The sequence below is a fragment of the Elaeis guineensis genome, chromosome 5 (assembly GCF_000442705.2).
Source record: "Elaeis guineensis isolate ETL-2024a chromosome 5, EG11, whole genome shotgun sequence".
Classification (NCBI taxonomy): Eukaryota; Viridiplantae; Streptophyta; class Magnoliopsida; order Arecales; family Arecaceae; genus Elaeis; species Elaeis guineensis.
Window position 1 is genome coordinate 125,391,892 of NC_025997.2, and position 27,246 is coordinate 125,419,137.

The window sequence follows — 27,246 nt, forward strand, 5'->3', positions numbered from 1 at the left end:
ATATTCACCGAAATTCCCAAAATTCCTAAAAAGGCCCCAAGAAAGAGAGGAGGAAAACGGGGAGGCATAAGAAAATCCCGTCTTTACGTCTCTGTCGTTCGATGTGAGCTCTGTCGCCGAGCTCTAATGGCGGAAAGGTAGCAGGTTCCCGCGAGAGGAGCGGCTTCCAGTTTCGAAATCCGGCGGTTTTGCTTCTCTTTCTTTGGGTCGGAAAGATGCCGATGATTCGATACCAGATAAGGAATGAGTACGGATTGGCGAACCCGGAGCTCTACGGAACCGCGGAGAGGGATGATCCCGAGGCGCTTCTTGAAGCGGTCGCCATGGCAGGCCTCGTAGGCCTCTTGAGGCAGCTCGGAGATCTCGCCGAGTAAGTTTGATTTTTCTTTTCTGGAGCTACGCCTGCGTTTCTTGAACCTTTGCTCGTTGATTCCGAGTCGAGATTTTTTTTTTTTTTTAAAAGGGAATTTGAGAGGATTTGTGGTTTGAATCGGCCATCAGGGTGGAATTAGAGAAAACGCGCGCTTTTATTTCTTTGGAGAATTTGAGTAATTGAAAAAAAAAAAGTACTAGGGTTTTTGGTTTTGTTATAAGACAAAGAAAAAAAGTGAAGGTTTGGTTTTTGGGGATTTTAGTTGCTCAGTTTTCTTGCTTAATGTATTACGTGTTGGTCGAGAAACGTTGGATTTGATTATAAGTTTAGAACTTTGGGGGATATGGATTTCCTTTTTGAGCCAAAAGAGTGATAGATGGATATATCAAGTGGAAGAAGTTATTATTCGTAACTAATGGAATGGAATAATATGACTTGACAGGGTCTTGTCTGGCATAAAGAAAAAGTAACCATCTTTCAATTTCTGTATTCCTCCATGCTTACTGAATTATTGCTTATTTGGAGTCCTTAGATTATGTGCCGAGCGGCACCTTGATAAGAGTTAGCATGATTCTTAAGACTTCTGATATTTATGTTACTTGAGTTGTTTACTCTAGGAACTGAAATGGTTAAGGTTGGCTCTCTTATCTGTGAAGATTCTAAATGGTGCAACGTTGTAGAATACACATCGGCCATTCATTGGACTTTTGTAATACAATTGGATTTCTGTCAAGAGTTTCGAAATCCATGTATTATGCAGTACATCGAGGATTAAGTTGTGAATGAACTTGATGGATAGAAACAGTTAGGTAGCATGGCACTATCTGGTGTGATTTGAGATTAGTAGAGCTGTTGGGTATAAAATACCCACAGCCGAGATCCTCAACGGAATCGACTTCGAGCAGCACAGCTCCGTCCGGACTCCTACGGGAGCCGGGCTCCACCGCCGACATCAGCACAGCTCCGCCCGGACTCCTACGGGAGCCGGGCTCCGTCGCTGACAGCAGGACAGCTCCGCCCGGACTCCTACGAGAGCCGGGCTCCACTGCCGACATCAGCACAGCTCCGCCCGGACTCCTACGGGAGCCGGGCTCCACCGCCGACAGCAGGACAGCTCCGCCCGGACTCCTACGGGAGCCGGGCTCCACCGCCGATATCAGCACAGCTCCGTCCGGACTCCTACGGGAGCCGGGCTCCACCGCCGACAGCAGGATAGCTCCGCCCGGACTCCTACGGGAGCCGGGCTCCACCGCCGACATCAGCACAGCTCCGCCCGGACTCCTACGGGAGCCGGGCTCCGCCATCAACAGCAGGACAGCTCCGCCCGGACTCCTACGGGAGCCGGGCTCCACCGCCGACATCAGCACAGCTCCGCCCGGACTCCTACGGGAGCCGGGCTCCACCGTCGACAGCAGGACAGCTCCGCCCGGACTCCTACGGGAGCCGAGCTCCACCGCCGACATCAGCACAGCTCCGCCCGGACTCCTACGGGAGCCGGGCTCTGCCATCGACAGCAGTACAGCTCCGCCCGGACTCCTACGGGAGCCGGGCTCCGACCTCAGTATCAGCTGCTGGTAAGCTTCGTCCGGACTCCTACGGGAGCCGGACTTCATCTTTAACTTTGATTGCAGAGGGTTCTGACTCTTACAGGAGCCGGACTCCACCCACGACCTCAACCGAAAGGAGGACCCCTCCCGGACTCCTACAGAGGCCGAACTCCGACCACTGCCGAGCCTCGATCAACAGATCCGCGCCCCCTGGCAGATCACAATAACAACCATGATCCTGCTCCACTTCCTGTGGCGGACTCCGCGCAGTTTCATCATTCCCTGACAGGCCGCAGTAACCATCGCCACCCTGCTCCACTTCCTGTGGCGGATTCCGCACAGCTCCACTACCCCCTGGCAGGCCACAATAACGGCCACGAACCTGCTCCACCTCCTGCGGCGGATACCAGGCGATTCCCCCATCCACTGGCGAGTCACGACAACGGACGCTACTCCACCCCACGTAACAGATTCCGCATGGCAAGCCGCGGTGATGGCCACGTGTCTACTCCACCATCCTTCGCAATCAATTCCTCTGACTATGGGCGGCCCACTACCAGACGGTTACAAACGTCGCCATCAATCCGTTGTCTCCTCCGCCTATAAAAGGGGGATCCAGATACGTTATTCTCTAAGCTCATTTTCTTATCCCAAAACTCTGCTAAATTCTTCGTTCGAGCACTCCATTCTTGTTGAGGCAGAGAACTGACTTGAGCGTCGGAGGGTCTTGCCGGAGCAACCCCACCTCCGGTTTAGACTTCCCTTGCAGGTCCCGGCGGCGACTGCGGCTTCTCCGACTCCAGCTTCTCCGGCGCAAGCAGATTTTTGCACCAACAGGATTGGCGCTAGAAGGAGGGCCTGTGTCTTCGCAGCATCCTTGTTCTTAAAGGGGTGTTCAACGGAGCCGCCTCCGACCGTTTCTTCGTCATCCACTCCTAATCCTCCCCCGCGAGATCGACACTCAATGCCTCCGCGCAAGGCGTCCACCCGGCGGTCCACGGCCTCCGCGGCCAAATCTCAGGCTCCGGCCTCCCCTCCCGTTTCTCAGCCTCCTCCTCCTCCCCCTCCGGCGGCGGCGGTCGGCGCGGAACAGTTTGACTTGCTGACGCAGCAGGTCAAAGACCTCGTCGAAGCCGTACAAGCAATGCAGCAGCAGCAACCACAGGCGTCGGCGCATCCGGAGGGGGCATCTCCGGAATGCCAGAACCCGGCGGTGGGGCGGGCCACCTGGGCCGGCCGCCCCGTCCTTCCTGGGAAGGCGAATCCGAGGGTAGAGAGCCCTCAATCGGACCACGACTCCACCCCTGGAAGATCCCTGCCCCCGTTCTGCCAAAAGACCCTCGAGACTCGAAGTCGAGAGGACTTCCTGGACCGGAGGCTCCAGGAGATGAACCGGCGGATCGAAGAACTCCGCCACGCGCCTCCCGCTTATGGTGAGGATATTTGCACTGACCCTCCCTTCTCCCAAATGATTATGCAGGAACCGATCCCGCCGAATTTCAAGCTTCCCCAGTTCGAAAGCTACGACGGGACGTCGGACCCGGTTGATCATCTGAAGGCCTTCCGAACGATGATGCTGCTTCACGGTGCTCCCGACGCCATCTTGTGCCGGGCTTTCCCGTCTACTTTGAAGGGAGCAGCAAGGAACTGGTACTCGGCTCTGAAGCCGAGTACCATATTTTCCTTCGATCAAATGAGCCACCAATTTGTGGCCCATTTTGTCAGCAGCCGGCGTCCCCGGAAGGGTTCGGAGTCCCTCATCAACATCAAGCAGAGGGAAGGGAAGTCCATACGGGCCTACGTCAACCGCTTCAACATCGCGGCGTTGGAGGTCCGGAACTTGGACCAGTCAGTTGCCATGGCCGTCCTGAAGGGTGGCCTTCAGAAGAATGATCTTTTGTACTCCCTGGAGAAGAAGTACCCCAGAGATTTTGCTGATCTACTGGCTCGGGCTGAAGGATACGCCCGAGCGGAAGAGGCCTTCAAAATGAAGGACGAAGAGACTGCGAGGGAGCGTCAGGCGGGAGATTCTAGTAAGCCCGCAGTTGAGAAGAGGCCAAAGGAAGCCCGGCCTCGCTCCCGATCCCCTCCTGGACATAAGCGCGCCCATACTCCCCCCGGGCACGCAGGCAGAGAAGCCCGGACAACAGGTTTCGGCGGGGTTCCCCGCCAGGGAAATTCCGCAACTACGCCCCCCTCAACGCCTCGAAGGCCCAGGTGCTGATGGAGGTCAGGGAGAAGCTCCCTAGGCTGGAGAGGATGCACACGCACCCCGGGAAGCGCAACCCCAACAAGTTCTGCCTCTACCACCGCGATCACGGCCACGACACCGAAGAATGCATCCAGCTCCAGGACGAAATCGAGGAGCTCATCCGGCGAGGTCGACTCGACAGATTCATCCGCCGTAGGCCTGAGGGTAGAGGAGACCGGCCAAGAGCCCTCCCACCGCCCGAACTGCAGAAAAGGGAGGAGCAGCCCGGGGACCGGCCTCCTATCGGGACCATCGACTCCATCGCCGGAGGGCCTCAAGGAGGAGCGGGAGAACTGTAAATATATCACTTACTATTTCGTTTTGAATCTACTTTTCTTTCTAGCTAACGCGCCCCTCCTACCTAACGTGGATGTATTATGACTGGATATGACCCCTCCAAAAACAACGGCCATGTCAGGAACAGGAGGAGAACCTCGTCCTGACATGAGCAAAGTTAAAGGCCCGGTTCTTTTAGACCGGATGGGGGGAGAGGCCTTACAACGCCCTAATGTGCCCCCACAGTCCTGTTAGGGACAGGAGGAAAACCTCGCCCTAACTTGAGCAAAGTCAAAGGCCCGGTTCTTTTAGACCGGATGGGGGGAGAGGCCTTACAACGCCCTAATGTGCCCCCACAGCCCTGTTAGGGACAGGAGGAAAACTTCGCCCTAATTTGAGCAAAGTCAAAGGCCCGGTTCTTTTAGACCGGATGGGGGGAGAGGCCTTACAACGCCCTAATGTGCCCCCACAGCCCTGTTAGGGACAGGAGGAGAACCTCGCCCTAACTTGAGCAAAGTCAAAGGCCCGGTTTTTTTAGACCGGAGGGGGGAGAGGCCTTACAGCGCCCTAACGCGCCCCCACAAGCCAGGCTGGTAACGAGAGGAGAACCTCGCGCCGACTCAAGCAAAATGGAAGGTCCGGACTCCTACGGGAGCCGGGTTCCGCCGCCAAGGAAGACTTCACCCGGACTCCTACGGGAGCCGGGTTCCGCCGCCAAGGAAGACTTCACCCGGACTCCTACGGGAGCCGGGTTCCGCCGCCAAGGAAGACTTCGCCCGGACTCCTACGGAAGCCGGGCTCCATCCGCTACTCCGCCAGCAAGGGTTAAAAATGGTGGCGAGACTTGGCCGCATGACAAGGTCGGATGGAAGGGAAGAGCCCCCTCCCCCGACGATATCTAAGTCAAACAAGCCAAATGACGAGAAAGGGTCAACGGACGACAATATCAGTGCTACGCGCGGACAAGGTAACACAAAGCGCTTTTTTCTTCATTTCCGATATACGTACTACAGGGCCAGGACGGTCAGGGAAAGAAGGACAAAACGACAAGAAGAAAGCAACTACAAAAAGGGGGTGACTACAAAAGAGCTCTAAGGAGGCCCCGCCCCCTCCGACCTAGGGTTATCACCTCCATCCCTCAACCAGGACTGCCTCAGGCTCTCCACTGCTTCTTCTAGTTCTTCCTTCTTCCGCAGCGTATCCTGGAGCGCCTGACGAAGTTGCCGGCTCTCAACCTCCGCTTCTCGACGCCGCTTCTGCAGAACTTCGGACTCCGCCTCTGCGTCCGCGACGGCCTTCCGCTCAAGCGACAGTTGGATTTTCACTTGTTGAAGTTCGGCTGTCTTCTCCCCAAGGGAGACAGAAATCCCTTCGACAGTGCCTCTCAGAGCTTGGAGCTCTTCGGTATCTTGGGCGGTAGTAAGCTGCGCCCTAGTAACCAGCTGCCTCTGGAGACGAACAACCTCGTCCGCCGCCTGTCGGAATCTCCCTTTGTACTCTTCCACTTGCCGGCGCCAGCTGGCCCGCTGCACGTCGTGGCTCATCTCAGCATCTTGAAGCTGCTTCTGGAGGTCGGAGACCTTCTGCGACCACTTCTGCTCATCATCAACCCGCGCGGAGAGCCGGGATGAGTTCCCTTCCAGCTGGCCGATCCTCCTCCTCGCAGCTGACAGCTCCACCTTAAGGGCGCTGATCCTGGCTTCTTGAGCCTAAGTTCGGTCGCTGGCGCTCTTCTTGCATTCCTCTAGCTCCTTTGTGAAGTTCGCCTTCCTCCGGCTGTAATCCATGATTGCCTTCACTTGGAGACTCCTGAAGTGGGCGGCCTCAGCGGCGGCCTCGGAATGACATTTTCTCGACCTGCGGAGCTCGCCCTCCGACTTCTTCAACTTCTTCGTCAGGTGGACCTCCTTTTTCAGCCGTTGGATAGTTGACTTCAGCGGGACCCCCAGGGGCAAAGGGAGTGCTTCAGCAGGGCACTGCCATCGGAAGGTGCAAACGTCAAAGACCGACTCATTACAAGAAGAAAGGCAGAAAAGGAGGAGGAGGGGGAAGGAGAGACCATCCACAACAAGAAATTCGACTTTATTGATTAATTTTGAAGACAAACAGAAAGGAAATATGGCGACAAAATAAAGGCACAAGATCGGAGGTCTCAGACCTCAGGGGCAGGAGGTGGAGAGCTCGACGCGGGGGGTGCGACTGCGGTAGCGGCGGACGAAGGGCCGGCCTCGTCTTCAGACTCCTCCAGAAAGCCGAGATCGAGGTCGGGGTATCTGCTGGCCACCTTCTCTCGGCAGAGCTCGAACCTCTTTGTGAACGCCTCCAGGCCGAACTGGACGTTCAGTTCTCTCATCTCCGCGGAGGCCTTGAACTCCTCCACCGCAAGGGCCCTGGCCTCCGAGACCAGAACCGGAGTTTGCTCGGCCAAATGGGCGACCTCGGCCTCCGCCTTCCTCACCGACTCCTCCAAGCTTCGTCTCTCCTCCTCCCGGGCTTGTCTCTCCTCTTTCCGGGCTTATCTCTCTCTCTCTAGGGCCTCCTGGAGGGCGGCTACTTCGGCCGTCTTCGCTTGAAGGCGAGCAACCTCGGCCTGGTAGCGCTCCTCCGCCTGAAGGAGGTCCCTTCTCATGCGGCTCGACGCCTCGACATAGGCGAAGAGCTGGTGCCCAATCTGCAAGGACGGATAGAGAATTACAACAAAGGCCGAGTGACCATGCAAATAAACATCCGCTTACCTCAAGGAAGGATCCCAAAGAATCCCAAGCCCGCTGCTCGGGATCGGCGCGGTCGATCCTCTCCACGACGTCGGACAGAATGCAGCCATCAAGCAGCCGCCTGATCAGGTCCTTGTCGTTGAAGGGGTTCTCTGATCCCCCTTCGGAGCAGACGGACTCGTCTGCAGCAGCTCGGTGGCTGCTCGCCCTGCGAGCCACCGATTTCCTCCTCCTCCCCGCGGCGGGCGCCTCCGTGGGGCGGGCCCCCGGAACGGGGACCCCAGTCGGCGGGCTCCTTGAGGAAGCCCGGGGGGCCGCTGGCTCGGCATCCGAAGGAAGGTCGATGGCCGGGGTCGCCTGGACGGGCGCAGCCAAGCTCGTCTCCTCCACCCTGGCCCTCTTCGCCGATCCGGAGGCCGTCGCGCCCTTCCTCTTCTGAGCTCTCATGGCCTTGGCGAGCATCCGCGTGGCTTCGGCGTCCATTGCTAAAAAAAAAAAAAAAAAAAAAAACAACAGGAAAAGAAAAGAAGAAAGAAGAAGCGACACCGATCAGTCCAGAGTCAAAAAAAAAAAAAAAAAAAGAAAGAAGAGAGAAGAGAAAAGAAGAGAGAAAGAAAGAGGAAGAAAAGAGCGGGAAGGAGAAAATAAAGAGAAGAAGAAGGCAAGAAAAGGAAAGATAAATACTTGCTGGATCCTGAGGGCTCAGGCCGATGTTGAAAAGAAGCTGCTCCCTCAGAAGATTAGGAAGGGAAGGAGCGGGATAACTTAGAAGCTTCTGGGCGGCCTGGACGTCGTCCTCTCCTAGGCTGGGAGCCCGACGGACGGAATCCCTCAGAGACCCCCAAGGGGGCAGGCCCAGTTCCAGGGTCGGGTAGTAGACGAAGAGAAATTTCCCCTTCCAGTTGTGAATCGAAGAAGGGGCGTCCTTCAGCAACCCCTTCTTACCAAACTGGGGGGAGAAGTACCACCAGTCCTTCGCTGAAGGATGGCGTTTGAAGGTGTAAAAATGCCTGAACAAGGAGAGGGATGGCTGGACCTCGGCTATGTGGCAGAGAGAGAGAAACCCTATCAAAAACCTAAAGGAATTCGGGGCCACGGAGGCGAGAGAAATGTCTAAGAAGCGAAAGAAGGCGGCAACGAAGACAGGAAGCGGAAGTCGGAGTCCGGCACGAAATGCCAACTGATACAAACAAAAGCGACCAGGAGGAGGAGCGCTGGCCCGGTCAGAGGGGCCAGGTAGCTCCAGGTCGTACTCCGGAGGAACCCCGTACCGAGCCCTTATCAGAAGGAGTTCATCCGGAGTTGACGAACATGGAATGGCGCCCGGTGCAAAAATCGGGCGAGGTCCTGCCCCGGACATGGGTTCGTCCGCAGAGACAGGGACTTGGGGGTTCGAAGCAGAAGAACTCTCAGAACTAACGGGAGCGGAAGAGTCGGAAGACATTTTAAGCAGTTTCGGAGGGAGAACCTGAAGGATCCTAAAAAGGCAGACCGAAAGGAGAACGAGACGCCGAAGGCCAACTCGGAGGGAGGTACAAAAGTAATGAAGGGAGGAGAAGCCCCTAGGCGGAGAGAAGAAGGTTGGCACTAATCTATGTTGCTCTGAGAGACCTGGGGGACGAGAAACGGGAGGCGCCTACGGCTCGAGAAGACGATCACTAGAGCAAGGCTCTCGAAGAGAAGACAGACGCCAGCGAAAAATCAGAAATGGAGTAGGACGCCTGAAGGGGGCAGGACGGATTTAAATAGACCCTGGGATCCGGCGCCATAATGATCGCGAATCCCCCCAGGCCAGTCCGCATCCGACGCGTGTCCCACTCCCCGTGGCAGACGGCTAAAGGCGGCTGACGGTTGGCAGAACCATAATTGCGCCGTATTTAGGCCAGTGTACCTGCGGGATTTTCGAAGCGTCCCCTCGCACCGCTCCAATTCGAAAAGACTCCGGCACGCGCTCATTTAATGCCAAAATATCTGGAGGCGGCAGTGCACAGGATTCGAAGAGACGGTTCCGGCTGTATCCATCTTTCTCTCTGTGTACTTCCTTCGCTTGAAATTCAAACTCGGAAGTGGGGGGACTGGTGTTGGGTATAAAATACCCACAGCCGAGATCCTCGACGGAATCGACTTCGAGCAGCACAGCTCCGTCCGGACTCCTACGGGAGCCGGGCTCCACCGCCGACATCAGGACAGCTCCGCCCGGACTCCTACGGGAGCCGGGCTCCGCCGCCGACAGCAGGACAGCTCCGCCCGGACTCCTACGAGAGCCGGGCTCCACCGCCGACATCAGCACAGCTCCGCCCGGACTCCTACGGGAGCCGGGCTCCACCGCCGACAGCAGGATAGCTCCGCCCGGACTCCTACGGGAGCCGGGCTCGGCCATCAACAGCAGGACAGCTCCGCCCGGACTCCTACGGGAGCCGGGCTCCACCGCCGACATCAGCACAGCTCCGCCCGGACTCCTACGGGAGCCGGGCTCCACCGCCGACAGCAGGACAGCTCCGTCCGGACTCCTACGGGAGCCAGGCTCCACCGCCGACATCAGCACAGCTCCGCCCGGACTCCTACGGGAGCCGGGCTCCGCCATCGACAGCAGTACAGCTCCGCCCGGACTCCTACGGGAGCCGGGCTCCGACCTCAGTATCAGCTGCTGGTAAGCTTCGTCCGGACTCCTACGGGAGCCGGACTTCATCTTTAACTTTGATTGCAGAGGGTTCTGACTCTTACAGGAGCCGGACTCCACCCACGACCTCAACCGAAAGGAGGACCCCTCCCGGACTCCTACAGAGGCCGAACTTCGACTACTGCCGAGCCTCGATCAACAGATCCGCGCCCCCTGGCAGATCACAATAACAACCATGATCCTGCTCCACTTCCTGTGGCGGACTCCGCGCAGTTCCATCATTCCCTGACAGGCCGCAGTAACCATCGCCACCCTGCTCCACTTCCTGTGGTGGATTCCGCACAGCTCCACTACCCCCTGGCAGGCCACAATAACGGCCACGAACCTGCTCCACCTCCTGCGGCGGATACCAGGCGATTCCCCCATCCACTGGCGAGTCACGACAACGGACGCTACTCCACCCCACGTAACAGATTCCGCGTGGCAAGCCGCGGTGATGGCCACGTGTCTACTCCACCATCCTTCGCAATCAATTTCTCTGACCATGGGCGGCTCACTACCAGACGGTTACAAACGTCGCCATCAATCCGTTGTCTCCTCCGCCTATAAAAGGGGGACCCAGATACGTTATTCTCTAAGCTCATTTTCTTATCCCAAAACTCTGCTAAATTCTCCGTTCGAGCACTCCATTCTTGTTGAGGCAGAGAACTGACTTGAGCGTCGGAGGGTCTTGCCGGAGCAACCCCACCTCCGGTTTAAACTTCCCTTGCAGGTCCCGATGGCGACTGCGGCTTCCCCGACTCCAGCTTCTCCGGCGCAAGCAGATTTTTGCACCAATAGAGCTATATCAGAGTGTGATTATCAGAGTGCAGGGGGATTATGGAAACAAATGGACTAATGGGGTTTTTGAAGACTGAGGCGTAAGGGAGAAAAAAGGGATAGAGATACCTCATGACAGACCACCCTAAACTCATATGCACAATCAGCATTTGGCTAAAAGCAAGGGTTTGCTTATCAGCGTTCGTGGAATCAGCACTAAAATGCCTCCAAGCCCTTGGGAATCAATATAACAGGATTTTGGTGAAGCATCAATGCGCTCGCAGTTAAAAACTAGCAATACGTGCCATACTCATATGAAGCTTTCATTACCAAAGTAATGAGAACATGCCTTTGTTTGTAGGCTTTAGGGTCTCTTATTTGAGGATTTACATGCACTTTAAAAGCCTTCTAAGAGCCAATGTATCTAAACAGGGGAAAAAAGCTAAATTGAGAATAAAGCTGAGGCCCGTTGTGGTTCAGGAACAGATTTATCACATGAAGTGGAAAAGGAAGAATGAGTTGGGGTTGAAATGAAAAAATAAGGAAAAACTCTATTCTGCCATTTTTCAGAATAAGTTTATGCAGGTTTAGTGGAACAAATGAATAGAACTTTCTTTGAAATTCCGAAAGTGACCCTCCAACTTCCACTTTTCTGAGATAAAGTTTTGTTCTTTGGTGGGATAAAGTGAAAGAAATCAGAAAAGGTAGCTAGTTCAAATTTGTACGGATATTCATAACATAAGCATAAGAGTGAAATAGAGCTAGTTCAAATAATAAAATGGGAAAGCAAGGCTTCTAAAAGTTATGCAGAAGCATGAGTAAGGGCTACCTAATATTTATGGTTAACCATTAATTTAAGAAAAAAACTTGTCATATTTTTGTTATGAAAAACACCTTTAAGCTAAAAGTTAGAATTTGGCAAAAACAAGGTGTGATGCATAAGCGTATAAATTTATATGTTTAATAACACTTGTGTATCAGAGGACTATGCTTGATAAAAAGGGAGCTATTAGTCTCAAGTGGGATGTGGTCGAGGGGACTTTTAGATTCTGAAGAGGGTGTCACAGTGTAGGTAGATAATTTTAGCTACTTAGAAAATGGATGAAAGATCAAAGGATTCCACCAACTCTCGACTATATACAAACAAGTGGCAGACGATGGATGATACAAGTGACAACTAATAAACGACAAAACAGGAAGATAAAAAGGGAGATGTGTTTTATGAAGTAGGCAGATGAGCAAAATATGTGATTCACAAGCAGTGGAGGGAAAACTTTTGTAAAAGCAAGACAGAGTATGAGGACCTAGGAAGCACAAATGCTTCACATTGCGCCTCGTGCCCACATTGGATGCCATTTTGTTGGATGGTTCTAGGGTATACGTTAGATACTTATTTTAAGTAACTTATTTTAAGTATCTTATTTTTCAAAATTTTAAAAAAGCTTCAGGTATTTCCTGAAAATTCTTGAGATAATTTTTTTGATACCTCTATGCATGAGGGGGAGGGCTGTATTTTCTTACATCTTTTTTTATGAATTTTCATCTTTTATAGTTAATTTTGGAGTTTGTGATGTTGATATTACTGTACAGAGTATGAAATATGATCTATTTGTTTGAATCCAATAAAATGATGGAGTTTGTGAATGTTAATATGGGCTATGTTATCTAGTTAACCCACTATGCTTTATGGATGCTTTTGGTATATATGTAAAAAATACCAATTTATTGTTGACTTATGATCATGTTGTAGCAATATTGCCTTTTATTTTCCTCTGGTTCAAGAGTGCAACGGATCCTACACATTCAAGATATTCTGACTACTTCAGTTTTTTCTTCCTAGTAATTTTGGTGAGATTCTGCTGGCTTTGCTTTCAGTGTTATTGGCCATTTGATATAGTAATGAGATGGCAAACCCTTGAGACAAATTTTCTTTAGTTAATCTTTAATGTTATAGAAAAATAAATAATTGAGAGGGGAGTTTTGTTTTTGTCTACTTCAACATCTCTCCTATTGTAGTTAAGTTTATTACATTTAAATACAGTCAGCACATAAGAACCAATATGAACAGCAACCTGGTGATCTAAATTAGGTAATACATGCTTTATCACCTTTATCCTTTTCTTTGTGAATGGATGTTTCTGCCTTGGCATCTTCATGATAGAGATGGAACGTGTACTCATAATATCCAGATGGAATATAATCTCAATATTGTTTTGAGTTTATAGTTCTGTATGATAAGAAGTTATTACATCCTTCTTTTTTAAAATGTCATTTATTACTCAATTTGGGAGTTGGTCTTATGTGTGTCTGCATTTTTTTTTTAATTCTATTGTTTCCAAAAACATAAAGCTGACATGAAGTTTGGTCCCCTTTATGCAGCTGTGCAATAAAATTTCATTATTTGCTCATACTTTTTTCAATTGTTTAGTCATTAATCTAGGTGGTTGTGTTGCTTTTCTGCCACAGGTTTGCTGCAGAGATATTTCATGACTTGCATGAAGAAGTGATGGCCACTGCTGCTAGAGGGCATGGACTGATGCTTCGTGTCCAGCAGCTAGAGGCAGAGTTTCCATCAATTGAGAAGACCTTCTTCACTCAGACAAATAATCCAAATTTTGCTTGCAATGATGGTTAGTGTGCATTTTTAAATTCTTCAATAATGCTAATCTGTTGTTGGATTTTTAAGGTTGCAAACAAGGTTTCAAAACATAGGTCTGTTAACAGTTCGGTTAAGCTGATGCAGTTTCACTTTAAGTAGTTTTAGGTATTAACCACTCTAATATTGAAAAAGAAGCTTAGTTAAGAACTTTTATTACATATTAGGTTGGATTATTGTTTTGTATCTTTTCTCTTAACCGGCTGTCCTTAAACATTAAACGAGAAGAAATGTTATGATATCAAAACTGGTAAGAATCGCTTGAAAGCTTCCAATGTTTTAGTTCATATATATTCTTATGATTGTTGTTAGTGGAACCATTCTGCAGGTATCGACTGGCATGCTAATATTCAAATGGATCTGAATCTAATTACACAAGGAGATATGCCTCGTTTTATCTTGGATTCTTATGAAGAATGTCGTGGTCCACCTCATTTATTTACACTGGACAAGTATGATGTTGACATTGTCACCTCATCTGCTTTTGCGATATTTAAAAATTTTCTTTGATGACTCATCCTTGGTCCTTTAGGTTTGATGTTGCTGGTGCTGGGGCATGTTTAAAAAGATATTCAGATCCCTCTTTCTTTAAGATGGAGTTAGCCTCCTCTGGAATGCTGGAAACAGAGCTCCCAAGAGAAAAGAAAGCTCGTAAGATCAAGGTAACATATTAAAAAGTAGATAATGACAGTATGACACATTTGCCATGTTAGGATTTTGATATGGCTTCTCTGGAGTTTCTTGAGAGATCTGTTTTTGCTATATTTTGTTGTTCAGTGTTGTGTTTTCCTATGATTATTGCATTACCTTTTAGTTGACTTCATAATGTAGACTAGGGCCTCCATAAACTTTTAATAATGAGGATGTTCATTTTCTTTCCCTTTTTTTTGGTTTTCTCACCTCCCCTCTATTTTCTTCAACCCTCTCCCTCTCTGAGGACCCTTAATCAGATTGGGAATATTGTGATGTGACATCTGTAGCTTAGACTCTTCAAAATAGTTGAAGACTGTATGCTGCCTTTGGCTTTATGAATAGAGTGGATATGATGGTGTGATCTTTTCAGGAAATATGGACTTAGGTCATGTATGCAAGTTGATAATGGGTTTAGACATCTCTCTGCCACTTTAAGTTTTGAACTTGTGGGCATGTGATCCACCCAAGTTCTTGAATTTTTAATTTTTATCTTATTTTATTTTTTTGGTGGACTTCATGTTTGTGACTTACCTTGCAAGGAAGATTGGAAATTACTGGCTTGGGTCATGTATGTATATATGTATGTGTGTGTGTGCTTCCTTTGCCTTGGAGGCAAAGAAATCATGATTCAAACATCATTTAGTCATGCTTTTGTTTTTTAGGTGTGGCAGGTTGGGCATCTCTTAGTTCCAGTCTTCTTACTCATATATTAATTCATGTATTTGTTGTATGTTCCCAGGGCCAATAGAATCTCTTTTGTCATTTTCTTGGTGATGTGTAGTCAATGGTGATTGGGTATGCTATTTTTGCCTTTTGAAGAATGAGAGCATTACTTGGCTATATGGTTTTCAGAACCGTCCTGAATCGGTCGGTTTGGGGTGTGCCAAATTGGACCGATGGGGAATCGGGATAGTTCTGGCAGGAAAAATGGCACACGTCGGTGTCGGAGAAGTAAGAGAGGAAAATAGAGGAAGAGAGAGGGAGGAGGAGAGGGAGAGGCTGTCGGAGGTCCCTTTGTGGTCGCTAGAGGGTTGCGAAAGCCTCCGCAGCTCGGTTCGCTTGAAGGGTTGCCGCAACGAGCGAGAGAGAGAGGGAGAGGCTGCCAGAGATGGGAGGACGGGATGGCGAAGGGGCCGTCGGGGGTCTCTGGATAGCTGTCATGGCCATCGGGTAGCAGAAGTGGTGCGGGTGGAGTCACGATCGCCAAATAGGGGTGACTGCCCCTATTCACGCATCGGCCGTTTTTTAAAAAGGGAGATGAACGGTGAAGCTGGCACTTGGTTTATCGATTTCACTTTTTAATTTTTTTTTTTAAAATAATTTAAAAATAGTTAAGTTAGTAATTGATTTACCGACCTCATTATTTCAATACTTTTTTAAAAAAGCCCAGAACTAGTGAAGCCGGCAATGAGCCGGCTTCTGAGTTTGCCGGCTTCACTGTTGTCGGATGTTTTTTTAAAAAAAGCCCCCTTAAAAAGTCCCTAAAATAGGAGATTTTTTAAGCCCCTATTTCACAGCCGTGTAGCCGGAGGTGGCATATACGCTACTCGACGGCCAGCAGGAGGCCCTCCAGTAGCCTCTCCGCCGTATCCTATTTGCTGTTGTAGGTGGTCAAAAATAAACCTAATTCACTACTATGTAGATAGTGTGAGTTAGGATCGTATCTACAGGGATCGTGTTAGTTATGACTAAGTCGGTTAATTTTAGGTTAGAGAGCAGTATGAACACTGATTAAAAAAACTACTTAAATTAATAAGAAAATAAGTAAATAAAGAGAATTAATTAAAGATTGGTTGCAAGTATGAAAATGGATTCTCAGGATCTCAACTATTTTTTTGTCAGACAGCTGGTACTCTTCTTAACATGTCTTGAATTGGTATCTCATCAATAAAGATATAACCTATCTTAGAGAGTACAGCTCGTATTCTTGGATAACGGCCTGTCCTTTAAAGTTATAGGCTAGTCAAAATTGTTTAGATAAGCCAATAAATCTATGATCGATTTTCGAGCATAGTCTATCTTGCGGAGTACGGGTCATATCCTTAGATCACGATCCGTCTTTACATAGTCATAAGCTATTAAAGACTCGTATCATAGTAAAAATTAAGATCACAACAAATAAAAGACATGTATAAAGACGAAGAAATAAGACCAAATCTTTTATTGCATAATAAGAAGAAAATACAAAAGATAGAGAAATAAAAATACTATCATTACAAGTAGTCCAGTGATTTTTCGAGAATGTGGAGAATTAGCCGCGCATAGTAGAGAAGCCGCTTGCTGTCACCTTCTTCATCATCTGGCTCCTTGGAAGAAGAGAGGAAGAAGGTATTGGATCTGCTGCGCTATTTTCCTGAATTTGGTTATCCATGGAGGAAGAAGGAAGAGTTTTTGGTTTGTGGAAGAAAAAAAGAGGAAAGACGAGAGGGGAAGAGAAAGGGACGGCGGCTTGAAGGCATTGAGGAGTGATAATCCCCCAAAGGGGGGCTGATGTCCTTAATTTAGGGCCACGGCATAGGTTTTTATAGAGGAGAGGGAGAGGAAGAGTTTGTGTGAGAGAGGAAAAGCGTGGGCTTTAATTGGGAATTAATTAGAGAGGGGGCCCGCTGTAGTTATGGCATGAGAAAGGGAGCCGTGAGAGAGGTTTTAGTGTTTGAATGGGTTTCTTAGGTGAGGGGAGTTGGTGTTCGGTTGAAACTTGAAGCCTTCCATGTCCCAGGTGAAATCAATGCATCATGCTTGCATCCCAGCTTCACAGACTTCCAATTGGCATCACAAAGAGGTAAAGATCGGCATCATTAGGCCGTTAAACAATTGAAGCCATCCGATCTATGTCCGCTTCACTTGAAGCTGTGGGAACTCCGTGTGAAGCTTCCCCCCTGCATTTAATTGCATTTAATGCTCATGTGGGTCACCACGCTTGACATGGGAGAGCAAGACCCCAGCCATCCGATTTGGTGTTCAACGCATTAATTATCGTTCAATGGCTTGCTTTGCTTCGTTGCTTCCTCCCAGCAGCATTTAATGCTTCTCCACTTAAATGTAGCATTTAATGCACCACTTTAACACCCAAATCAAAGTGTAGACCGAAGAGGTGCTGTGCAAGTGCATCGCGATAACTCGCGTTGATCGTGTGCTTGTTTTCCTGATGAGCCGTGCGTGAACCGAGCAGCATTTGTTTAGGCCATACGGTTTTTGTGGGCTGGGTTCAAGCTTCTTTTAAGTCTCATGTTAGCTTCGATTTGAGTCCAATTTGAATCCTTTTAACCTGCGAATCGGATTCTTTACAATGGTGAACATCTCTTTTACAAAAGATAAGAAAAAACATCAATTTCTAAAAATAAATATCAATTAATCTATAAATTAATGCTTCTATTGATATGTTTATAGGATTTATCAGACCCCCCTCTGTCTGATTCTTCCCCCTCTCTCTTCTCTTTTCTCTCTTGCAGACAATGTGGAGCTGCGGCGGCCATTGTGGCCCTCCGAGGGCCCACACAGACCTCAGGTAGCCACTGGCGGCATCACTGCCTCCTCAACCTCCTTCTCTCTCCTCTTCTCTCTCTCTTTCTCTCTTTTCCTCCTCGTCGCTTCGTCCCTTCCTCCCTTCGTCGGTTCATGCCGGTCTAGTCCAAGAGCCGTGCCGGACTGTGCCGTCCACCAGCCGAAACGGCCATTGGTACCGTTATTCAAAATCTTGCTTGGCTATATTGCTTCAGCAGTGATATTTACTTCCATGTTTTTTTTTGGGGGGGGGGGGGGCGGGGGAGGGACTGTTGAAGGTTGATGTATATTTTTCGTTCTTAGTTAGGAATCTACCTTGGCCTTCCAAGAACGAGATATGTTTGGATTCCCACATGCAATCTGGCAGGAAGTGTTTAAAGAGGGCTTTGTCCTGCTTTATTCGCTAGTGTTTAAAATAATCTTGTCAATTTGACCGTCCTCCAGCTTGCCATTCTGCATATGATCATTTGTGAAGCTGATTTTCTTCTCCATTTCAACCTCTAGTTTTTTTGTGTGCCTTTTGGTACGTTGAAAGGCCATCACTTCTTGCTGTTTATTCTCTTATGGCTCTTTGCTTAAGGCCAGATACTGTACTTATGTTGAGAACCACTTATTCTGCCAATCAGCAGTCCACAGTTGATCTTCTTTTTTGATGCTGTCATAACCTAGAACAGCAAGAAGCAATGTTTTCCTTCTAACAAAAGCACCAATCTGACTATCTGATAATGTTTCGTAATGTTCTGGAGGTTGTTTAGCCTCCTCTCCAATCAGTGAGTTGCCTTTGGTGCTCTTTTTGTGCTATACTTATACTTTAATCACCAATAATATGTGCCAATAGTAAAACCAACAACCCAACTCCTCATGAACACACAAAACATGTTTATGTTAGGGGGATGAAGCACAGATGGTAAAGGTAGGGAATCAATGCCCTGTGTCTCCACATTTACCGAAATTCCTGTTTGAGGAATACATTGAGGTTTTGATTCTCATTTTGATAGTTAGTTTAATCGCTATATGAATCTCTTTTTTAGTGGAGTCTATCTAGCACATTGTGAACTTAATAAGAAGATTCAACCCATAATATTCTTTCACAATTTACGAGGACGAGCCATAGTTCTATGATTGCCATTTTCGAAAGGAGGTGTATATGTGTGGGAGGTGACCGGGAAAAGAATGGTATGTATTTTCTACTTAAGTTTTATTCTGGTGTAACTGTAACTATGCAGGTTCGGCCAATTGTCAATGCATGTCTATCATTATACTTCCAATTTGTAAACCATCCATCAATTACTCCACAAGTTAGTGGTCTGATTATTAACTAGTTGTTTGGTATAATAGTTGCCAACTTCCAGTGGTCTTGAAACTTCAAGATACCAGAATACAGCAAACATGTGTTTTAATGGTCATAATTTCTCTGAGAATCTTTGGCCTTGATATTTGCAGGAAAGAAGAATTTTTTGAAGCTATGGTATTGGAATCTATTATTAACACTTTGAGGTGACTAATGAGATATGATAGAGACTATTAAAATGTACAAGCACCTATAGACAACACTGTTTTTAGTTAACTTTTGCATATTACTTAGCTAAGAGGCTGTTGATCATTATTATTTTGTGGCGAATTTTGACAGGTGAAACTACGACTCTTTAAAATAATATGTGATAGTTTCTTCTCCATTGTAACATGATCTATTTTTATGATTCATATTTCCCTGAGAATCCTTGTCATATTGATGAGGTATAATAGGAGTTAATCCTATTTCATTTCAGCCATCATGTTGTGTCTCTTCCCTATATTGTGTTTTTGTTTTTCGTTACTATTTTTCACTTTTTTGAAGATATCCATTTTATCAGCTTAGTTTAAATTATCAATTTCTTGAAATTTGAAAGAAACCTGCTTTATCATTTCTCTTTCAGAAGAAGGGATCACGTTGGAAGAATGGTCGAACACTCGAGTCCTTATTGGCACCTGATGCAGATTCTGAGTAAGTGTCTTTTTGAATTAATCTACAAGCTGATCATGTTATTGATGCATAATGTCAATTTCTTGGCTTTAATGTTATGGTTGGTACATACAGTTTGCAGCAGATAACTTCTGACCAAGTTTCTGAAAAGAGTTCAAGACATGTGAAATTGAAAACTAGGCACTTGAATGGTATGGGCAAAAGCAATGAGAGAGGCTTAATGGAGCGTCTACTTGAAATACATTCATCTGAGCAGAAAGTTCTGTTTGGAAATTCTATAAGCCACTCCCATGTAAAAATAAATCCAATTGATTCAAATGAATCAGCTACTGTAATACGCGAGATTGCAGTTGATTCTTTAGCTGAGCGCCCATTAGTTAGAGAGACAAACCTAATTCAGTCTCCTACTGAAAAAGAAGTGGCAGGGTTGCCTTTAAATGAATTGGAGATGCGGAAGATAAAGAATAAAGAATTGTCAGAGGTACTGCATGACTCATTTGATGAACTAAAGAAGACCGACTCAGACTATCTTGTTGTGAAGCAAAAGGAAATGTCCACCGAGTCTGGATATAAATCAGAAGGCCAAGGCAGTGTTAATGGTTGTGTATTTAGTCAACCTGAAACAACTTCACTGCAGGTGGTTGATCAGAACAAGTTGTTGGGGGATGCTGAATACATAACAGAAGGTGGTGCTGATGGCTATAGATCCGATGACATAAGTAGTGAGTTGGATAATTTTGTGGATGCCTTGAATACAATGGAATCAGAATTAGAAACAGATTGTGAATGCAGAGGTAAAGCTGAGCCGGGTGTCTTCAACATGGAATCTCATGGAGAGTATTCTGACATTAATGAGGCACAACAGGAATTGCAGATTCAATTTTCAGAACAAGATTCTGTTGATAACTCTGCCAAATCGTTGAGCTCAAACACTGTGCTTAACAATGAAATAACAAGTATTTCTGACTCAGATACAAGTAGTTTGGCTGTTGCACAGCCAACTCAAAGGAGTATGGTTTCTCTTGATTTGCCTGCCAATTCAGAAATTTGCTCTGCTAAAACCTATAATTCTACTGAAACAGATTGCGAAGACATGGAAAATTCTGATCTGAGTGTTGTTGTCGCGGAATCTCATGGAAAGAATTCAGACAATAGTGAGGCGCAACAGGAATTGCAAGCTCATTTATCAGAACCAGATTCTGTTGATAACTCCACCAAGTCATTGAGCTTGAACAATATGTTTAAGAATGAAACAACGTGTGTTTCTGAATCAGATACTACAACTAGTCCACTTGTTGCACAGCCAACTCAAAGGAACATGGATTCTGTTGATTTTCCAGCCAATTCAGAAATTTGCCCTGCTAAAATCTATGATAAAACTACTGAAGAGCTCTGGCAAAATGATGAGGATACGAAACTTAATTCTTCAGATGATTTGGTATCTAGTTCTTGTATTGGAGATTCAACTTCTATCCTTGTCAGTGTTCATCATCAAGGGAGTTTTCATGAGTCCCAGTCTGTTGCCAGAGACCAGAATGGCTTACCTTCTGGTTATGAAGCATCAGAAGCTAATGAAGCTACCAAATATTTTGATGGTAATTTATGATTGATCTTCATATGGAAAATGCTGTAATGAAAAACTCTGAGAACAAATATAAAGACTCTTATTTGGGATACAAACATCACTTGTTAGTGGTCCTCACCTGTCAGTGTGGTGTTATTTATCCGTTAGAAAGAAGAGTCTTGATATTTGGTGTTAACATAGCATTGCTATTTTCTTATTTGCTGAAAACTTTTACATTTCTTCTGATGCTTTACCATGTATAATATGGCAGGTCCATCTCTTGAGAGCGATTATCTTGAATTGTCTCATCCTGCAGAGCATGTTGAAGAGCTGATTTCAGAAGATATGGTGGAAACATTTGACATGCCTGATCACTTTTCCCAAATAGAAGACAGAAGTATGCCTGGAGAAGCTCCTACAGGGTACATTGAAGACTCGTTGCTTCCATTAATTGCATCCATAATAGTAGAGTCACAAAAATCAGAGGAACCAAGTACTAGGGCTTGTTCAGGCGGGGACAAATCACCAGAGCATGTTGAAGAGCTGATTTCAGAAGATATGGCAGAAACATTTGACATGCCTGATCACTTTTCCCAAATAGAAGACAGAAGTATGTCTGGAGAAGCTCCTACAGGGTGTATTGAAGACTTATTGCTTCCATTAACTACGTCCATAATAGTAGAGTCACAAGAATCAGAAGAACCAGATACTAGGGCTTGTTCAGGTGGGTACAAACCACCAACCATCTCTGCATTCTCCCCTGACATCAATTCTATTGCTTCAAAGCCTGACAACTTGGCTATAGAACTGGGAAATGGCATGCAGCCTGAAGATATATTTACACAGAGATCATCTAGCTTTTTGAAGGACACTCATAACATAGCTGAAGAATTCAAGGGTAAGTGTCTTGCAGAGCAGAGACCTCTGAACCTCCTTCTCAAGCAAATGATGACATGAAAATTTTTAAACAGACAGAACTTATTTCTGATGTTTTTGCATTTATTTTATATGACAGGTTCATCCGTTGGGACTAAACATGATGATGTTCCTGAAAAGATGCATCCTTCAGACCATTCTGTGGAGCTAAATTCAGAAGATATGATGATCACACTCGACATGACCAATCATCATTCCCAAACACAAGATAAGTGTATTCTTAAGAAGATTCCTCTAGGATTTGGGGAAGACTCAACCCTTTCTTCAACCGGGCACATAGGAGAGACACAGGAATCCATGAAACAAGATGCAGAGGCTTGTTTATGTGGGAGCACATCACCTACCAACCCTGCTTTGTCTCCTGAAATTGGCTTTACTGTGCAGCCTGAAGGCTCAGCTGCTGAAATGGAAAATGCTGTTGCACCTAGTGAACATTTAGCATGTTTAACAGTTGGCCTTGAAAATGCTGAAGAAATGGCTGAGTATAATATGTTAGTTCCCAACACTCTGGCCCCCGACTTGGAGTACTTCTCTGATGCTAAGGAGCCTCAAGAGTTCCCTCGTGTGGTCTCAGCAGGGTGTACCCACTTGAGTTATGTTGAAGAAACCAGTCCTAACGACATGCAGTTGCAGTGCAACGTTCCCAACCATGAGCTGCTTGAATGTCCCATTTCTGTTGATGATAGTTTGAAATTACTAGATGAGCTTACAGTACATATTTCTCAGGAGAATACACTGCAGACAGGAGAACCTACACAATGTGAGGACATAGTAGGTGATAATGCAATTTTTGAACATAACAGTGATAATGCACATCCTTGTTCAACATATTCTCCAGAAACATCAGGTCTTCAAGTACAGTTGGAAGAACATGGTATTCCTGATGTTGCATCTCTATATCAGTACCCAGTGGAGAAACAAGAAGCAATTAGTCCAAAGGACAAAAGAGTGATGGATTCTCAAGGCATCCAGTACACAGCTCTTCCTGAGGAAGATCAACCTGTGACTGCTTCTACAATTTTTGACCCCGAGTTATCCATTTTATATTCATCTGATCCACCTGATTCTAGATTAGTTAGTGATGTTTGTCAAACAAAGTCATCTGGAGATGTCCAAACAGATCTTCCTTCCGACAATGACGAGGCAAATTTAATATGTTCCTTAGAAAGCAAACAAGATTTTGTTTTCAAAGCTTTGCCACATGGTGGTTGTGATGGTACAGAAGAAAAGAAGCCTGTATCTACTAAGAAGCCTCAAGAGTTCCCTCATGTGGTCTCAGCAGGGTGTACCCATTTGAGTTATGTTGAAGAAGCCAGTCCTAGTGACATGCAGTTGCAGTGCAATGTTCCCAAGCATGAGCTGATTGAATGTCCCATTTCTGTTGATGATAGTTTGAAATTACTAGATAAGCTTACGGTACATATTTCTCAGGAGAATACACTGCAGACAGCGGAACCTACACAATGTGAGGACATGGTAGCTGACAATGCAATTTTTGAACATAACAGTGATAATGCACATCCTTGTTCAACGTATTCTCCAGAAACATCAGGTCTTCAAGTACAGTTGCAAGAACATGGTATTCCTGATGTTGCAGCTCTATATCGGTACCAAGTGGAGAAACAAGAAGCAATTAGTCCAAAGGACAAAAGAGCGATGGATTCTCAACGCATCCAGTACACAGCTCTTCCTGAGGAAGATCAACCTGTGACTGCTTCTACCGCTTTTGACCCTGAGTTATCCATTTTATATTCATCTGATCCATCTGATTCTATATTACCTACTGATGTTTGTCAAACAAAGTCATCTGGAGATGTCCAAACAGATCTTCCTTCCAACAATGACAAGGCAAATTTAATATGTTCCTTAGAAAGCAAACAAGATTTTGTTTTCAAAGCTTTGCCACATGGTGGTTGTGAGAGTACAGAAGAAAAGGAGCCTCTATCTACTCATTTCCTTTCAGAGCCAACAATTCCACTTGAAGAAGCTGCCTCCAGATTAGAGGTTGGCAGTGAACTAATTGTGTTACCTGTACATCAAGAGGGTGAGCATCTTGATTTGCATGCTCAAACTATTGATCTTAATGATGAACCATCAGAAGAAGGGCCAGAACTCAGGTCCCATGACTCTTCTATGAATGGAGATGTTAGTGAGTTGGAAACACCACCGTCGAACAAAGCCATGTGTTGGCAAGTTGAGCCAGAAGCTTCCATTTCTTCTGCATGCAGTTCTGAACTTATCTCAAGTTCTTTGGCTTCTAATGTTCCAGCTGTTATGTTACCATCCTTCACAAGCTCTGATGTCATGGTTTTGGAAACTTCTTCTCAATTGCCTGTGGAGCCAGAGTCTGGTAAACCAGTCTCCAGCTTTCCTTTCCAAGATGTTGAAGAACCACCACCGCTTCCACCACTTCCTCCACTTGAATGGAGAAGAGGAAAGCTTGAACTGGGCTCTCTATCATCATTTGGAAGTTTGTTTCAACCTCCAAGTGGAACAAATCGATCAATGGTACCATCAGCTACTGATTGGAAGAATGGATGTTTACTGGCAGATGAAGGCGAAATGGTTAAGTCAACAAATCCATTTGTTACTATACCAGTGTTGGAAGCCAAGAGTTCTCAGCATGGTTTGTTAAAATCAGAGGGAGAAAAGATGCATCCCTTTAGGTTGTCTGAACTGCCACCAATTGCAGGTGAGGAGGGACATCAACATGATGCCCCATTTTTAGAGGGGAAAGTTGTGTATTCTTCAAACCCTTGTTTGGTAGTTTCACCTGTAGAAGATGAGAAGCATCCATGCAGTCATAATTCAGTGGGGGGAGTGATGTTGCAGCCATCAAACCGATTTGCATCATTATCAGTATTAGAAGATGAGATCTCTCAGTGTCCCCCACTATTACAGGGCGAAACACTACAGCCTTCAGGGGTTACGAGTTCTCAACTTGATCAGTTGCTAAGTTCAGAGTTGGAGAGAGATCAAGAGTCTGAACATGGTCACTTAAGTTTAGAGAGCAAAACAAGCGAGCCTCCAGAAACATTCTTGGTACAGTCGGATACAGAAGATGAGAAGTGTCAATATCGCTCTGGAATTTGTGGAGCTGAAAATATGCATCTTCTGCAATCATCAGTGCCAGTACCAACTATGGGACCAGAGTTGCCTAAGCTAGTCCATGTAACTTCAAGGGAAGATGATCAATCTTCTCAAATTGATGTTTTACCAACACCAGATGATGAGAACTCAAATGTCAAACCTCGTTCGATTCGTAACCGGCCTAGAGATCCTCTGATTGAGGCTGTTGCTGCTCATGATAGAAGCACGGTAATGATTGTTTAGTGCCTCAAGCTTATATTTTTAGAAATCTATGCCAGATAAGAATTGCATAAGAATTTTTCCTCCATTTATCTTGTGTTTTAATGATTTTGCAGATGAGAAAGGTATCAGAGATAGTTCGACCTTCCAATAAGCCAAAGGCCGCTGAAAGGGATTCATTACTAGAGCAGATAAGAAGCAAGGTTAGGTGCACTCAGTTGGATTTCCTTGGTTTTATTAAAGGCCTAGCTTTGGTTCTCACATAGAGATTGTTTGTTCTTGTCAGTCGTTCAACCTCAAACCAGCAGTTGTCACAAAACCAAACATTAAGGGTCCAACAACAAATCTGAAGGTTGCTGCTATCATAGAGAAAGCAAATGCAATCCGCCAGGTGGGTCCTTGACCAATAGACCATAAGTTAAATATCTCTCTCTCTCTCTCACATTGTAACCATCTTAGCAAACATATTGTTGGTATAGGCATTTGTGGGAAGTGATGAAGACAATGAAGATAGTTGGAGTGATTCTTAAGCCCTGACATTTCTTGAATTGGAGTTCTTCATAGTTGGAGTGATTATCAAGCACCAATCACTTTTTGAACTTTTGGAGCTCTCCATATCTGGTATATGCCAAATCATGCAAGTTTTCCTTCAGTAATACAGTTGTTGAACAGGGGCATGAGACAGTGACAGCCGGAGTAATCTGCGTTAACCAAAGAATCAGCACAGAAGGGAGTCTTTTTGTTCGTGCGTATATATTGTTATGTGTATAATATTCTTTTTGATCCTTTCTTCTTTGTGTCAAAATGTATTTTACAGTGAGCTTGTATTCACTAGCGAAGGCTCTAGATGAAAGAAACAGACCTTGTCCTTGTCCCTCAATGTAATTTTAAGTGAAAAATTTTGGTGTGTGGATTTAAGAGGCATAAATCTTTAAAGTGCATAGAGCTTCCTTCAGAGTCTAGTATTTCCTGGTTTTGTGCAGGCCTTATTGCCCGTGTCAGTGCTGACTCGGTTTGAGACTGAGAGTGTTTGTGTGACCTTAAGGCCCCTTTAAAGGGTAAAAAACTTATCCAGGATTTATATTTTTCTCAGTAAATATTTTTTAGACAGTATTTTGATAAAAAGTAATCTATGCATATTTTTTTATAAGTTGAAAAATAGTTCAGAAATCTATCATCCAGATTGCATATGCGTAATAAATGTTTTCAACAGCATACTGAGTAATGCATGGCAAATCACAGGTAGAGTCTGGGTGGCAGATTTTCAACACAGTTTCTTTTTTTTTTTTCTTCCTTTTTAAGTTGATGCTATGTACGATGTATGGAATTCATCTCACCTTTATTGGAGAAAAGCAAAATAACTTGCACCGCAAATTCGCTTCTAGAGTTTAGACAACCTGGACAATACAATACTCTCTCCTGAGGTATGACAAACACATCATTAGAGTGATTTACTAGTAATTTGCAATTTTTTCCTTGGATTTGGAAGGAGAAATATTGTTTTCTTGTGTTGGCTTTCAGCAGTAGTGAGTTTGGATTAGCGTGCCTGTCCTTGCATGTTGTTTGCACCAGTATCGGCAACTGGTCTGCTGACATCAATATAGATCTTGCGCGATATGCCTGAACTAGTCCCACCGCGTAGAATACGGAGGATAGTTCAAACTTGATGTAAGTTGAACGCTGGAAGATCTCATCCGTGCAACAAAATCTCTGTGGCATTTTTTTTTTCTGGGTCCACAAATAAATTGGGAGGGAAGGGTTTCTCAATAAACGGGTTAGTGGCAAGATCAAATCCTAATTGTCTTGGGACAGGATTAATCACCTCAAACGAGGATTGCAATATCCCTCAAAAATTAGGTTGAGGGAGAATAATCCAGTCCCCATCTCTTAGGCTAGTTTTTTTCCTTATCTCTTTAAACGGATTCTCTAAATCTCGCAAGCCGAAGAAAGAAATGCTTCACTAAATTTTAATCTTTAAAGTACTTTGAAAATAAGATAAGGAGTAGGGACAATCTACAAAA

General features: G+C 46.1%; 1 protein-coding gene across 2 annotated transcripts; it reads left to right on the forward strand.

The window, feature by feature from the left end:
• Positions 1-26,180, forward strand: LOC105045920 (SCAR-like protein 1). Of its 2 annotated transcripts, none has more exons than XM_010924362.4 (11): positions 1-370; positions 13,067-13,230; positions 13,585-13,708; positions 13,789-13,918; positions 19,370-19,437; positions 19,531-21,011; positions 21,252-21,878; positions 21,996-25,234; positions 25,342-25,428; positions 25,512-25,616; positions 25,705-26,180. In XM_010924362.4, the coding sequence occupies exons 1-11, from the start codon at positions 216-218 to the stop codon at positions 25,753-25,755; spliced, it is 6,231 nt and encodes a 2,076-aa protein (XP_010922664.3). In that variant the 5' UTR covers positions 1-215; the 3' UTR covers positions 25,756-26,180. The 2 variants fall into 2 exon arrangements, with proteins under 2 accessions (XP_010922664.3, XP_073114544.1); XM_073258443.1 differs by lacking the exon at positions 1-370 and adding an exon at positions 9,752-10,934.
• The last annotated feature ends 1,066 nt before the right edge of the window (positions 26,181-27,246 follow it).

What these genes read in the sequence shown, in the direction of transcription:
- LOC105045920 (XM_010924362.4), top strand. Translation starts at nt 216, where the DNA reads ATGCCGATGATTCGATACCAGATAAGGAATGAGTACGGATTGGCGAAC. An exon ending in CATTTATTTACACTGGACAA is followed by an intron (nt 13,709 to 13,788) that starts GTATGATGTTGA and finishes TTGGTCCTTTAG; the next exon opens with GTTTGATGTTGCTGGTGCTG. An exon ending in AGCTACCAAATATTTTGATG is followed by an intron (nt 21,012 to 21,251) that starts GTAATTTATGAT and finishes ATAATATGGCAG; the next exon opens with GTCCATCTCTTGAGAGCGAT.